The 13,594-nt window shown below is 43.4% G+C and overlaps 1 protein-coding gene across 2 annotated transcripts; it reads right to left on the bottom strand.

Moving 5' to 3' along the window:
• Positions 1-2,600: 2,600 nt before the first annotated feature.
• On the bottom strand, positions 2,601-13,280 carry CCNE1 (cyclin E1). 2 transcript variants are annotated; one of them, XM_061173216.1, is made up of 12 exons: positions 13,246-13,280; positions 12,730-12,781; positions 12,535-12,622; positions 12,239-12,307; positions 7,862-8,007; positions 7,614-7,749; positions 4,983-5,129; positions 4,352-4,447; positions 3,999-4,133; positions 3,777-3,888; positions 3,527-3,684; positions 2,601-3,228 (listed from the first exon to the last, which is right to left on the bottom strand). In XM_061173216.1, the coding sequence occupies exons 2-12, from the start codon at positions 12,750-12,752 to the stop codon at positions 3,106-3,108; spliced, it is 1,233 nt and encodes a 410-aa protein (XP_061029199.1). In that variant the 5' UTR covers positions 12,753-12,781; positions 13,246-13,280; the 3' UTR covers positions 2,601-3,105. The 2 variants fall into 2 exon arrangements, with proteins under 2 accessions (XP_061029199.1, XP_061029200.1); XM_061173217.1 differs by lacking the exon at positions 12,239-12,307.
• Between the last annotated feature and the right edge of the window lie 314 nt (positions 13,281-13,594).

Here is a 13,594-nt window from a genome sequence, read left to right as displayed (position 1 = left end):
CAAAATGCTGAACATGTGGTAGGAAAATGCACGGTTGGGTAAATATGACTAGACGTTATCAGATTTGATTTCTCTTTCCATCCCTGCTCTGAGGTACAGCCTAATTTTGCCCAAATAAATTCCAATCTCCTTTGTGTCTGAGTTGGAGAAGTGTAGCCTCACACTAAGCTCCAAATCTTAAAGGACCCCACAGTTTTGCTTACCGGCCTCAGGAACGTGAACCTCAGCATCATTTATTCACCCACTGGTATGAAATGACTTCCGTGAAACAACGAGCTGTCCAAGTTCCATACGGGGGACCTTGGAAAACCTTCAGCACCCACCACCTGAAGACCAGTGTTTTCTTTCTTGGGCACGAGGGACAGAGACCTGACAGCAGCTCTGATGAGGGCCAGTGTGTGAATTCTGTGAGCTGGGGTGGGATGTGAGGGTGTGGTGTGCTCTACCACAATCCAATCAGTCTTCATGGTTGCTTTTGGTAAATTACTGTTTCTCTAGCTCTAACACAAGTTAAGTTAGAACAAGGGCCCACACTCCCGTTGCTTTTCTGGGTCCTTCCTGCTGACACATCTCTGCCTCAGAGCATTTGTTCACCAGAGGTGACTAGAGCTGCCACTCTTCCACCCCTGCTATCTGTTTGATACCACCTCGCCTCAGCTGGTTTCAGATGAATTGCAGAACAAATGTGATCTGGCAAATGGGTATAGAGCTGACCAGTGAGGGGCCAAGGTTTATACTGACTGCTAGCAAATGGAAGAAGCTCTTTTAAGAGGGGAAACTTGATTTTACTTACTAGTGGGATTTAGGGTTTCTGGCAGGGCCACAGAAAATATTGGCTACTATGGATTTCACTTACTCGTCTGGGATTTATCCTTTATTAGCACAGATTATTAAGAGCTGCCTGTGGCAACACTGCCATTTAAAAAAATACTGAGTCTCCAGAAATGCAGCCCTCTGACAATTTACACGTAAGGCAGCCTCATCTCAGCATACTCAGTAACTAACACTCTCTGCAGTACAACAGCTTGCCAAACGGTCCATGAAGCATTTACCTCAAACATGCTTTCAAACCAGTGCTTCCTCACATTTGCCAAGCTCTCAAACTTATATAAAAGTTTGAAAATAGAAATGTGTTCAGTGCCATATTTTTGCACAGAATGTCAAATATAAATTAACCACTTTTAGGATTTTTCAAGTCACAAATGATCACCATTAAAAATTCACTACTTGGGCTTCCCTGGTGGCGCAGTGGTTGAGAATCTGCCTGCCAATGCAGGGGACACGGGTTCGAGCCCTGGTCTGGGAAGATCCCACATGCCGCGGAGCAGCTGGGCCCGTGAGCCACAATTGCTGAGCCTGCGCGTCTGGAGCCTGTGCTCCGCAACAAGAGAGGCTGCGATAGTGAGAGGCCCGCGCACCGCGATGAAGAGTGGCCCCCACTTGCCGCAACTAGAGAAAGCCCTCGCACAGAAACGAAGACCCAACACAGCCATAAATAAATAAATAAATTAAAAAAAAAATACATACTGAAAAAAGCACACAATTTATACGTGCTCATCTCTATAAAAAAAAAAATTCACTACTTATAAGGCAAGAGCATCTCTGAGATGAAGAAATAATTAGCTAGGAGTATCATTTGACTAAATACCATTACATGTAGATTTATAATGCATATTAAGAAAACTGTATTAGAACTGCCAGAACTATAACATCACAATGTGAAAAAGTAGGATCTCTCTCAAATTTCATATAAATATGGTAGATTAAAAGTGGCTGTTTTTCTTTCTACTTCAGATAGATTTTTGCAAAATAATAAAATACCATGTTGAAATAAATGATATTTATTTGCTCATTCACCCTCCCTTAATGAACCCATACATACACCAAAGCACTGTGAGAAAATGAAACAAGACTTGACAAGGCCATCACTTTGGGAATGTCCCACAACACATGGTGTGACCTGTACACACTGGGCCTCACAGGGGACAGTAACCGCCCCTGCTGGCAAGGCACTTGGTGATTCCATCAGTGGTCAGGGAGCAGGCTATATACGAATATCACGGCCTTGAACTACATATAATTCTACTTTGCATTTTCTTGTTCAAAGTGTAGTTTTAGGCTACTATGTTAACAAGTTCTCCAAACAAAAAAAATACTTTAGGTTAAGCTTTGGGTAAGGATGAAAAGAGTATTAAATAACACTAATTACAGATACTTTATGACCCTTGTCCTGTGCTCGGGAAGGAATCATACCTAAGAATCCTCTCGATGCAGACATGACTTCACTACTATCACCACAGCCAGCCAGTGAGCCCGCCCGGAGCCACCACTGCACAGGGCACTGTTGGAAGATGCCAATCAGAGCCTCATTCCAGCTCAGGGGCCCTGAGGAGGCCTGTGAGGCTGCACCTGAAGCTCACTTCAAAAGTTTTCTTTTAATGTATTTGCTTGAGAGGCTTGAGCTTCGAGAAGCATGAAGTTAAAAGAGAGAACCTGATATAGCCGCAGTCAAAGTTGACTCCTAACTTAAATTACCAGACATAGCTCATAAAACCAGCTGTCTCAAAGACAGTGTTTTATCTTTATTAAAAAACGGATAAACATAGCAGCACTTACAAAACAATAGTTCATAAAAGGCATTGTACACTGTCAACTGATAGTATGGAAAGGGGAGGCCCCCAGCATAGCTGGTTGTGGGCTGCGCATCGTAACGCTCACAACCACCTGTTCCACTGAATACGACTCGACCCAGAACAGCCAGGGGGAGACCAACAGCAACATGGCACTCCTCAACTTCAAGCCTTTGTTATTTGTGTGAACAGTCAATCAAGTCAAGTAGCACCCTCCTTAGCAGCATCTGGAGCACTCGGTGGTGTTCTGGAGGTGGCTGGTGTACTTGACCCACTTATTAAAAAAATCTAAGCATTCAATAAAAAACACTTCTCCCTGTCCAGCGCCATCCACAGAAGCCTTCTGTTGCGGAAGAGACATGCTCTTCCATTTAAATATCTGTAAAAGCTAACGCACGCCTCTGCTGCAGTAGACGGGAGAGAACTGGGGGCAGGCACTTCCGCACAGCTGTCTTTGGTGAGGATGCTGGTGTGGTCATGCTGTTCCTTGCCCACTGCTCTGCTTCTTACTGCTCTGTGGGGGGGTGAGGACCCCAGTGGGGAGAGGAGAAATCCTATTTTCTTCAGACAATATGGCTTTCTTTACTTGGGCTTTGTCCTGTTGATAAGAATAAAAGCCAGAAATGTTAAAATGGAAGAATGTATCCTTTGGGCTTCACTTACTTTGTGCTTTTTTCTACGGAGATGAGTGAAGGAAAAAAATAGCAAAGAACAATCTAAAAGTCTCTGGGCTACATGATACTTAGAGAGAGGATCTGTTGACCACCATTTTTCTTTGCCATGGAATTAAAAGAATTGGAGTCTTTTTGGGATATCTGGAGCCTGTGGGAAAGAAAGTGAAGAGGCTGCTCGGGCAGTTTTAAGAATTCGTCTGGGAAACAAGGAACAGTACTGACCAGCAAATCCAAGCTGTTTATATGGGTCTGGATGTTGTGTGCATCTTCAGCAGGAACTCCCCTGAAGTGCTTAAGTTTTGAACTTCCTGTTTCCCTTATAACCATGGCAAATGGAACCATCCACTTGACACACCTCTCTATATCACACCACTGATACCCTGCAATGAAAATGCATGTTAGGCTCAATCTGAGGCCAACAACTGGTTTATAAGTTCAATACACCTGTGAATGGACTGGAAAGCCAACGTACCTGAAACCTTTTGCATCAATTCAGATGAAGAGAAATGATACAAGGCAGAAGCAGCAAGTACCCCGTAAGAAAATTCTAAGCAGCCGACATCCAGGACACAGAGATCTAAAAGCTATGGAGAAGAAAAGAACACTGAGGGACACGGCCAACACACATCCCTTCTAGAGTTACTCAATCTAGTGGTGGGGTAGGTCGCCCCGCAGAGGTAATAAAGCCACTTACCTCTGCAATCTGTATGAAGATTTGCTGAGGATACTGCGGCAGGAGCACTTCATAAAAATCATTTAGATATGCAACCTGCATGTATACATTCAGCCAGGACACAATGGTCAGGGGACTTAAATGCCACTTAAGGGCCTAAGGGAAAACAGAGAGAAAAGAGAGACCAATGGTTGAAAAAAGAAAAAGACATTTCTACTCCCTTTGGTCCTCTAAAGGAGTTCAAAATGCAGCCATTTCCCATGCCACAATGTGTCCAGCTGGAGAACACCTAGCCAGATGCACTCATGCTGAATATAGAAAAGATATTATGTAGGAATTTTTTAAAAGGACTGAAAAACTAACTTGTAACCTACCTTCATAATGATTAATTCCATGGTAAGAATTTCATCTCCTGAACAAGCCCCATCTGTAACATAAGCAAACTGGTGCAACTTTGGAGGATAGATTTCCTGAAAGGAAATAAAAGGAAGATACTACTAGCAAAAAGTCCATCTCTGATAGTTTTAGCTTATAATGTACCTCCCAAATTATTCTTTTTAGTATGCTGACATAGAAAGAAAGAAAGGGTACACTGATGGGATAAATACAAGAGCCACTCCAGTGGTTCAAAATGCATTAATTGTGAAAGAAATGAAACACTTACCCACATCAATCAATCAATCAATCAAACTTTTACTCAATGGGGAGCTTTGAAATTTTCACCTTTTCAACATGTTTGAAAGCTGTGCCCATCCACCCTTCTAATCACACCAAAATTTTAATCCTCTTAGGTCAAAGTTCAATTTTTTTGATTAAAGGAATTATATTAACCTAAGCATTTTATATACTCATACTTTTCTTGGTTAATTTCTAGCTTTTTTGTGTGTGTGGCTGAACTTTAGAAGGCCTCAAATTAGAAAAATTTAGACAAATAGTTGACCTCTTCCCCTAATCTCAGTGGAGCTCAAGCATGTACTACATAACAAATAGTTGAAAATTATTTACCTCAAGTTTGGCAGCAATAAATAAAGATGAAATCCCAATAAGCTGTAAAAGCGTTTTGACAACATTTTGTTGTGTTGCCATATACCGATCAAAGAAATCCTGTGCCAAGTAAAATGTCTCTCTGTGAAGTTTATAGACTTCACACACCTGAAAAAATAGTAAGTTTTAGAACAGTTACTTGAGAAAAAAAGAAAGACAAAAAACTTGTCATGAGTTTGGTGAAGGATAATATAACCAAATCAAGAGAGAGAACCTGGCTTTTCTGAAAGGATGGTTACCTTGCTTGTCCCTAAGCACATGCAATGAAAAACTGGAACTCAGGTATAAGGATGAAGTGTTCTGTGATCTATAATATAAGAGCAAACGCTCATAGGCTGCGGAAAGAAGGTACATTCACAGCCTGTTAAAAGCAGCATTTCAAGGAAAAATGGAATTTTCTCAAAGAAAGGTGTCCCCCTTTATAAGTTTCATTATGACATGAGGAAAGAACTACCATATTTCTTCACAATGGGCACTATCAGTATGAAAGTTTGAAAGCTGGAACATACATTGATTTAAAGACTACAACACTAAACACTAAAACACTGTTAATCTGTTAATCACAAGAGGCAAATGGTTTTTTAAAAACATTAAACAAAAGACTCGGAGACCTAGCATAGGCTCCCTTTAGACAAACCCATTTATCTCGGATTATCTCAGACTATAAAATTAGGACAATACCTGTTTTGCCTACCTCACAGGATTGCTGTGAGGTATGGTGAAATAGTGTACATGATGGAGTTGAAAAGGACCAAGGAAATATTAGACCTCAATTCATTACTGTCATCAAATGTCTGATTGTGCATTTAAAACTGCTGTTCCTAAACAGTATATCCCATGTAAGTACACTTCATGGGGTTAATAAGTAGAAAAGGCACCAAAGGAAACAACAAACAGAACCTTAGTAGAAACCTCCATCAATCACCAAAGAATGTTTCTGAAGTCCAGGTGGAGCCATATTTAGAGTTAGTTTGTATAAAATAACACAACTACAATAGGATTAGAAGTAAAATTAGAGCTTCTGTTCTCTAAGGAACAAACTTTCAGACTATTTTACCCAGCTCACCATTGGGCACACAGCGTACGCACTGCCTTTCTTACGTACAGACTTCTTGGCTGGGCTAGGGGCTGGGAAACTTAACATCGCTGCAGACGAGCCTGCCTGTGAACTGTGGACTCCAGTCTTGTCCCACTGAAGACATAAAGGTTACCATTCTTTTCTATCCTTTCAATAGTATTACATGACTTTTTTGATTGACTTGCAGGGAAAATCATTTCTTTAAAGTATCAATTGCATCAATGGCATCAATTGCATTATATAAAATGAACCTCTCAGTCACAACATCTTATGAGCTGAAGCCTGAGAGGTTAAAGCATACCACATCTAATGCTTCAAGGAATTATAAAATGTTCCAAAAGGCCCATAAGGGCTATGTGCCATGGTGGGTCTGTGGACAACTGCAAGGCCAAAGAATTTGTACATTTGTACATTTTCTATGTTGACATTTTCAGGGACCAATAAAGAAAAGCAAATTAAGAATGATAAAAATAGCTATCTTTTCTTGCCTACTATGTAAACTGTACTTCATATACACTATTTCTAATCCACACAAACTCTGCAAGCAAATATTGCTAGAAAACATTACAGATGAGAAAACCAAGACTCAAAGTTAAGTGACTTGCCTGACTGAGGCACACAGACGTTAAATGGCAGCAGGGGATTTGATTCTAGGACAAGCACAACAGGGGTACACATACCCCTGCTAATACAGACTTCCTAAAGGGTACGTGGCACAGTTCATTTTTAGGGAATACTTAGACACTCAACTTCCATATGTGCTTTCATATAACGGATCTGCCTGAGATGTCCTTCCACATCACAGAAGAAAGCCCACTTGTCACCCACCCAAGGCTTACAGAGGTGTCCAGGAAGTGTCCTTAATTGAGCCACTACTGAGTCACCCACACTTCCTCCCAGAAAGAGGTGCACTGCCTATACAATATTACTTTTTATGTTTAACAATTATTTATCACAATTTGTAATACTTGTTATTTTGATCAATTATTGTAGAGAAGTATGATAGTGTGATCAATAAAAGATTTGAACAATATATTTTGTTAGGATAAAATTCTGTGGGTAAAGAGAAATGAATCCCAAGGAGTTAAAAAGAAACAATGTAAATTTTCTGACTTAAAGATAAATTTGTTCATATATTTTTAAAACATTTGGTAGTGGCTATCAAATAGCTGTTATCCACATTCCACTGTGCACACTCAAAAGCAATTTGAGTGTACAAACTGAAAGATCAAATATCAATATTTATAATTAATTGGAAAATACAACCTTTGCAACTATTTAAACTTTGAGAAAAAAAATTAGATGCCAACTTAAAAATATCTAAGGGGTAAAGATACTTCAGAAATTCTTTTAAGGAAATACATAAGCAAAAAAGTTAGGCCACTGTACTATAGATACCACAGTTCAGAGACACAGAACGTGTCAATGGAATCAAACACTTGAAGAGATTATAACAGCACAGAAGAATCTAGAAATGGCCAATGCTTCTAGTTAACAGGAAGGCTCCAGCTCACCTCCATTAACCAATCTAGAAGAATCGCTCGCATTTTAGGCTGCAGAAGAGGGTGCCGCTGCATAAAGTGCTTATCCCTCGAGTATGTCTTTTCCTTGTTTAACATGATTTTCCATACTTCCTCTCTATTTGCCCAGCTACAAAAAACAAAAGCAAGCAAAAGACAGGTGTCAGTATGCATCCATACTAGTGAGGCGGGAGTGCACACAGGGAGTAAGAGATCCAGAAGGCACTCAGCAGTCAGCTTACTTCAGTACAGGCAGTGGCGAGGCTCTGGATGGTGTGCAACTCTGAGGCTTATATGCAGAATTTGGGTATACGAGCTCATCCTCTTCTTTGTCAGGTGTGGGAATCAAGGAGCAGGGGTTTTCACAGACTGTATTACTGTCCCAAGGCTGTAAAGAAAGACACATTAAAAAAATGTTTGATGTAAACCAGCTGTTTTTACAGTCATTGATTTGTCAAACAGCCAGTAAAACAGAAAATGTCTTCACACTGGAGAGAAATCTCTAGGCCTAAGTCAATATTCTGGCCTAAATTAAGATGGAGATAGCATGGAAGACACAGAAATGACTCCAAGCTTTCATTTCATTTTGTCATTAGCTTAGGAGTCTATGCAGCAAAACCTAAGAAAACTACAGTCAGTAGCATTTTACCCTCCACATCATCATCCTCATATGAAGTGTTTGAGCAGCAAAATAGATGCAGGAAGGGTAAGACAAAATGCAAACAGCTCTTACGTTACCAAAAAAACAAAAGAATAAAATCTATTGGCAGCTCAGTAAGATACTGAGCATGACTCCTAAAGTGTGTTGTGAGATTATTTGGTCACAATTCAAAGATTTGGTTTTTTTAATAAGTACAACTAACCTAATGAAATGTCTTAAAAGTGAAAGACAATTTCCAGTAAAAGCATTTACATAAGCACTCCACAATCACAAGTATAAAAAAATCAAAATGTAAACTGATTGCCATCTATATTTAAAGTCTCCCCACTTTAAAACAAAACCCACCAAATGTGACATCTTCCTTTGGTTGCAGGTCAAGCCAAAACTATTACATAACGGGGACCTTTCCTTTTCCTTAACTCAAAATGAAACAAAAGGAGTATCTGCCTAGTTAAAACTGAATCAAGCAATAGTCACAGGATATATTAAAAAGTCTGTAGAGAGAAAGCCTAGATATTCCTGAAGACCTCTGAAACCCACCCCAAAGCCTTGCAGAGTGATAAATGCTAATTGAATAAACCATCATTAAAAACCCAAACAATGTTTCTTTTAAAGATTCCAGATATTTAATTTAAGTCAATTTTTAATATTTGGAAAATAATGTCATTTTGCCATTTAACATTTTTCCTTTTTTTTTTTTTCTTTTAAGAGGTTAATTACATAGTCTTTGAATACAGTTGAAGATATCAGAGTCCTTGACTGTGCTTTTTATTTATTCAAAGGTGGAAATTTTTTTTTTTTAACTATTTATTTACTTATTTATTTATTTATTTTTGGCTGTGTTGGGTCTTCGTTTCTGTGCGAGGGCTTTCTCTAGTTGTGGCAAGCGGGGGCCACTCTTCATCGCAGTGCGCGGGCCTCTCACTGTTGCGGCCTCTCCCGTTGCGGAGCACAGGCTCCAGACGCACAGGCTCAGTAATTGTGGCTCAGGGGCCTAGTCGCTCTGCGGCATGTGGGATTGTCCCAGAGCAGGGCTCGAACCCGTGTCCCCTGCATTGGCAGGCAGATTCTCAACCACTGCGCCACCAGGGAAGCCCTAACGTTTTTCCTTTTAAAGCTACTCTATTATCTTACTCTAAAGGACTATTATTTGATTTTTAAAATTATAAAATAGTAATTTTATTGAAGACAGGGAATATTAACAATCCTGCCAGTATGGAAGCTCTGTGAAAAGTCTGAGACTCTTGGCTTTTTTTTTTTTTTTTTTTTTAAAGCCGAGAGATCATTAATATTGACTAGAAAAGAGACAACGGAGAGGACTATAAATGAACATGGAAACTTGGGCTCTAAGTGCTGCCTGGAAGATATGGGACAGGGTGGCTATCACAGCACACCGGTCACTTTCAGAGGAAGCCAGAGCACTTTCAGGGTACTGAGAAGAGCAAAGCAGGATAAAGCTCTTCTCCATCCAATGTGCAAAGAATTGGGCATGCAAATTAACCATGACAGCTCTTGCCAACAGCTGTTGGAGAAGGGCAACATCCTCTTCCAGTTCTAGTATCATGTGCTGGTAGTATTTCCTTGACTCAAAAAAGGGTCACATTACAACTGCTTTAGGTTGCTCTTCATTCAACAATGAATTCTAGTTTTGAAAGCAGAAGCTGGTTGTCACCCTCTATAGCCACATGGCTGAAATAGCTGAGAGGAGGCTTTTGAAGATAAAATGGTAACATTTCCCTACCTGTAGTTCACAGACAGATTGGGTGAACCACAAGCAGACAAATGGTCCCCAAAGTTGGCCTTTTAGGAACCAGTGGATGAAGCAGAATAATGAAGTCTGTATCATTTAACTTGAGTGTATACCATGTCTCAAAGAAAGCAAGATCAGTCTGACTTTAGGAAGGAACGGGGTAACAGCAAGAGACCAATTTTGATTATTCCTAACAACCCCTGACTCTTTATGCCACTTTTAACTAAGAATAAAACTACCTTATGCAAAATTATGTTCTGAGAAGTAACTAATAGAAATTCCAGGACTCCACTTCAGTAAAAAAGTCGGGTCTCATGCAAAAAATTGAACAACAAAAATGGATATGTTAAATAGACTTTAGATAAAAGAGTATTATCTTCATTGAGAAAAACCTAAGGTAAGAATCAAAGGTTCCATGTGGTCTTGATGAAGCAGTTTCATGGAGTTGAGCATGAGGGCTACAAGTAGCTCAGAGCTGTTAAACAAGGCTGAACTATGATAACTCCAGAGAAAAATTCTGTATAATTAATTGGCAAAAAGGTTGTTACCCCAAAATTCTAGCTTCATGAATCTACACAGAGAAGTAACATAAGACATTGATTGCTCCATAAATGATGGGTAATTTTCAAGCTATCTACTTTGCAAAATGTGTAGAAACCTGTTGTCATTAATCTCTGAACAACCATGAAAATGCCTTCTAGTGGGAAATAATATGGCTATTCATGTATCAGATCTATCAACTCTCTGCAGTCCAAGGATAGGACCAAAGCCCTGTCTTAGGCACCCTAGGCACAGCTCAGGTTATCTTTGAGAACAGAAACTACTCTAAAACTCCAAGAAGTCAACAGGGACAGCTTTGCTTCATCCTCAGTTAAAAACCTCAATTCAAAACACAGGCGGGAAAATAACCAATCTTGAATTTCACAAAGTAGAGGTCCATTTTAGTAGAAATCCACAAAAATTAACTTGCTTGGTTTGAAGTCTTTACAGGGAGAAAAAAGGAAGAAAAGGAAAGAACTTGGAATGCACTGTCTTATTTCCTTTCCTAGAGTGAAGTATTTCTTCTTCTAATACAGCAAGGAAATCATCAAGCCATTGTTCAATATTCAGTGGAACCTCCCCAGAAATACTAATTACTAGGGTCTTATGTGCAGTAACAACTTGTTACAAATAATGGGGCCCTCGGCTTTGAAGCCCTTCACTCTTCCGAACCCAGCTGCTATGGCTGTTGCTCACTGCCCTACAAAGCGATGTGCTGCCACTGCTAACCGAATCAGGTATCCTCAGCTCAAATACTATTCCTGCTCAGCTTTCATCTGCTATAGCGTCAGAAAGCCTAATCAGCTAGTTTGGAGATAGGCTGCTTCCCCTACTAGAGCCATAACTACAGTCTCCAGCCATTTCTGGAGGCAGAGAGATAATACAAGCTTTTTCTGCTAGGAACTTCTGATATTATGATGATACCATGAGCATGCAAGAAATATGGCGGGAACTCCATGAAGGAGGGGCAAAAGAAATGGACTAGTCAATTTTAAAAATGTGTTGAGATGCACATATCATTACACAGAATGTCCTACTAATACTCTGGTGGAGGCCAGATCAAGCTCCAGGTGGCAGTGATCACTGTAGGTAATTGCTGGATGGGCCAGAAGAACTTTCAGAAAGGGGGAAAAAGTTTGAAACATGACCTAAAGGGGGTGGGAGCAGGGAAGGGAAGTCCTTAAGCACCACGACGAAGAAACACAAGTGTGGATGTGTGCTTATGTGTACACACAAACCCCTATCCTCACAGTTACCCAAAGAGCTCTGTGTCAGGAGCCCTCCCCGCAGTTCACCAGCCCACAGAGAGGCTGTAGGACAGGCTCCGCCCCTGGCTTGCACAGGACTCTGGGTTACTTTCTTCCTCTAACTGAGTCTCTGTTTCCTCAAGGGCAAAAGGAGAGGACTGAGTTATGTGAGGTCCATTCTGGTTCTTCCAGACATCAGCGCATATTTGTCATCTCAGGGATGTCAGTCAGGAACACAGACCTTCCTGGAATCTCAAGGCTGGCAGAGGTCAGTGCCCACTGACAGGCACAGCGCTCAGTCGTATGGACTGTGGCCACAGTTAGAGAAAAAGCCTTCAGCGGAAGGCAAGGAAGTATGAGACTTAATGTGACCCCAAAAAAGGAGACCCTCAACTTAGACCCAATCAGAAAATGTACCTACCTGACTGCCACACTGGCTTCTCACGGTCCTGTCAATTTTGGCAACTTCTTCATCTGGATCCTGCAAAAACTAACATAAAACAACCCACACCCCAAGGAAACACACCAAACAGCCCAAAGACAAAAACACAGAGAGAGAGAAGAAAAAGAAAGCTGGTAAGGTTATGAGCACCATTTCTGCCAAACGCACCCCCCTTGACCCCCTATCAATAAATATGAGGTCAGAACCCAGCCTGGTACCCAGGTAAGATGGGGGGTGGGGGGGAGTCCTCCCCCACCTGTCTCCTTTGTACTCACAACGGCCACATTTGCCTTCCTTTTCCTGGAGCGAACAGAGACATCGGTGCCGCTTTCCTCTTTCATGGTGCCGGGTTCCTTCCCATCCCTGAAAAGCCAGGATGGCACAGAGGTAAGAGTTCTCCCCAAATCTCGGCCCACCCCTCCCCCACCACTGCACACCTTCCCCTTCCCCGCAGCGGCCAGGCCACTCACCTCTCCTTCTTTTCCCTCGGCATGGCGCTGGGCGCAGGATCAAACCTCAGGCCTGGGGGCACGAAGCGGCAGTGGGGTGAGGACGGCCGGCGGAGGGGACCAGGGCCCGCCGCTCCGTCCCAGGCACCCCTCCCCCTCCCGCGCGGGCGGCAGCAGCGGCGGGAGCCTCCCGGGCCAGTCGGGAAAATGGCCGATGGGCCCGGGGTGGCCTGTCACCCGCGGCGCCGCCAGCGGCCCGCGATGCCGGGTCGGAACCTAGGGTGGGGGGGGGCCTCGACGCCCCCCGAAACCCTCGCCGGCCCATCGCCTCCCTCGGGGCCCCGGCTGCCTCAGTCTTCCCCTCAACACCTCCCCGTAGCCTGTCCCTGAGTCACCCTACCGGGTCACCCCGCGCTGACGCCTCCAGGGACCCGGCGACCCGGCCTCGCCCCACCCCCACCCCGGCCCGGCCCGACCCGGGCGCTCCAGGAGTCCCAGCCTGCCGCGCCGTCCGGCAGCCCGTGGCGGGGTCCTTACCCGAAGCCGTCTCCGCGGCAGGCAGGCGGGCTGCACGAGCCGAGGCCGGAGGCAGGAGGCAGAGGCGAGCGGGAAGCCGGGAGGCGGGAGGCTGCGGCGGGCCGAGCGCGCGGCGGTGGCGGGATCCGCGCCTGCCCCCTACACCGCGCTGGCGGCCGAGCCGGCTGCTCCTGCGCCCGGCTAAGAGCGGGACATTTAAAAATCCCTGCGCGCGGAACGGGCCCCCGGCCCGCCCTCGCGCCCTCCCGCCCTCCCGCCACCCTCCGCCCCGCCCCGGCCGGCTGGGAGCCCCTCAGCGGCCGCCCGAGGGCCCGGGCCCGCCCAGCCACCGCCCTCAGGACCGCCCCAC

The sequence above is a fragment of the Eubalaena glacialis genome, chromosome 18 (genome assembly GCF_028564815.1).
Source record: "Eubalaena glacialis isolate mEubGla1 chromosome 18, mEubGla1.1.hap2.+ XY, whole genome shotgun sequence".
In the NCBI taxonomy this organism is placed as follows: Eukaryota; Metazoa; Chordata; class Mammalia; order Artiodactyla; family Balaenidae; genus Eubalaena; species Eubalaena glacialis.
The sequence above is the reverse complement of the archived record's forward strand: the minus strand, read 5'-3'. Positions and strand labels throughout refer to the sequence as shown.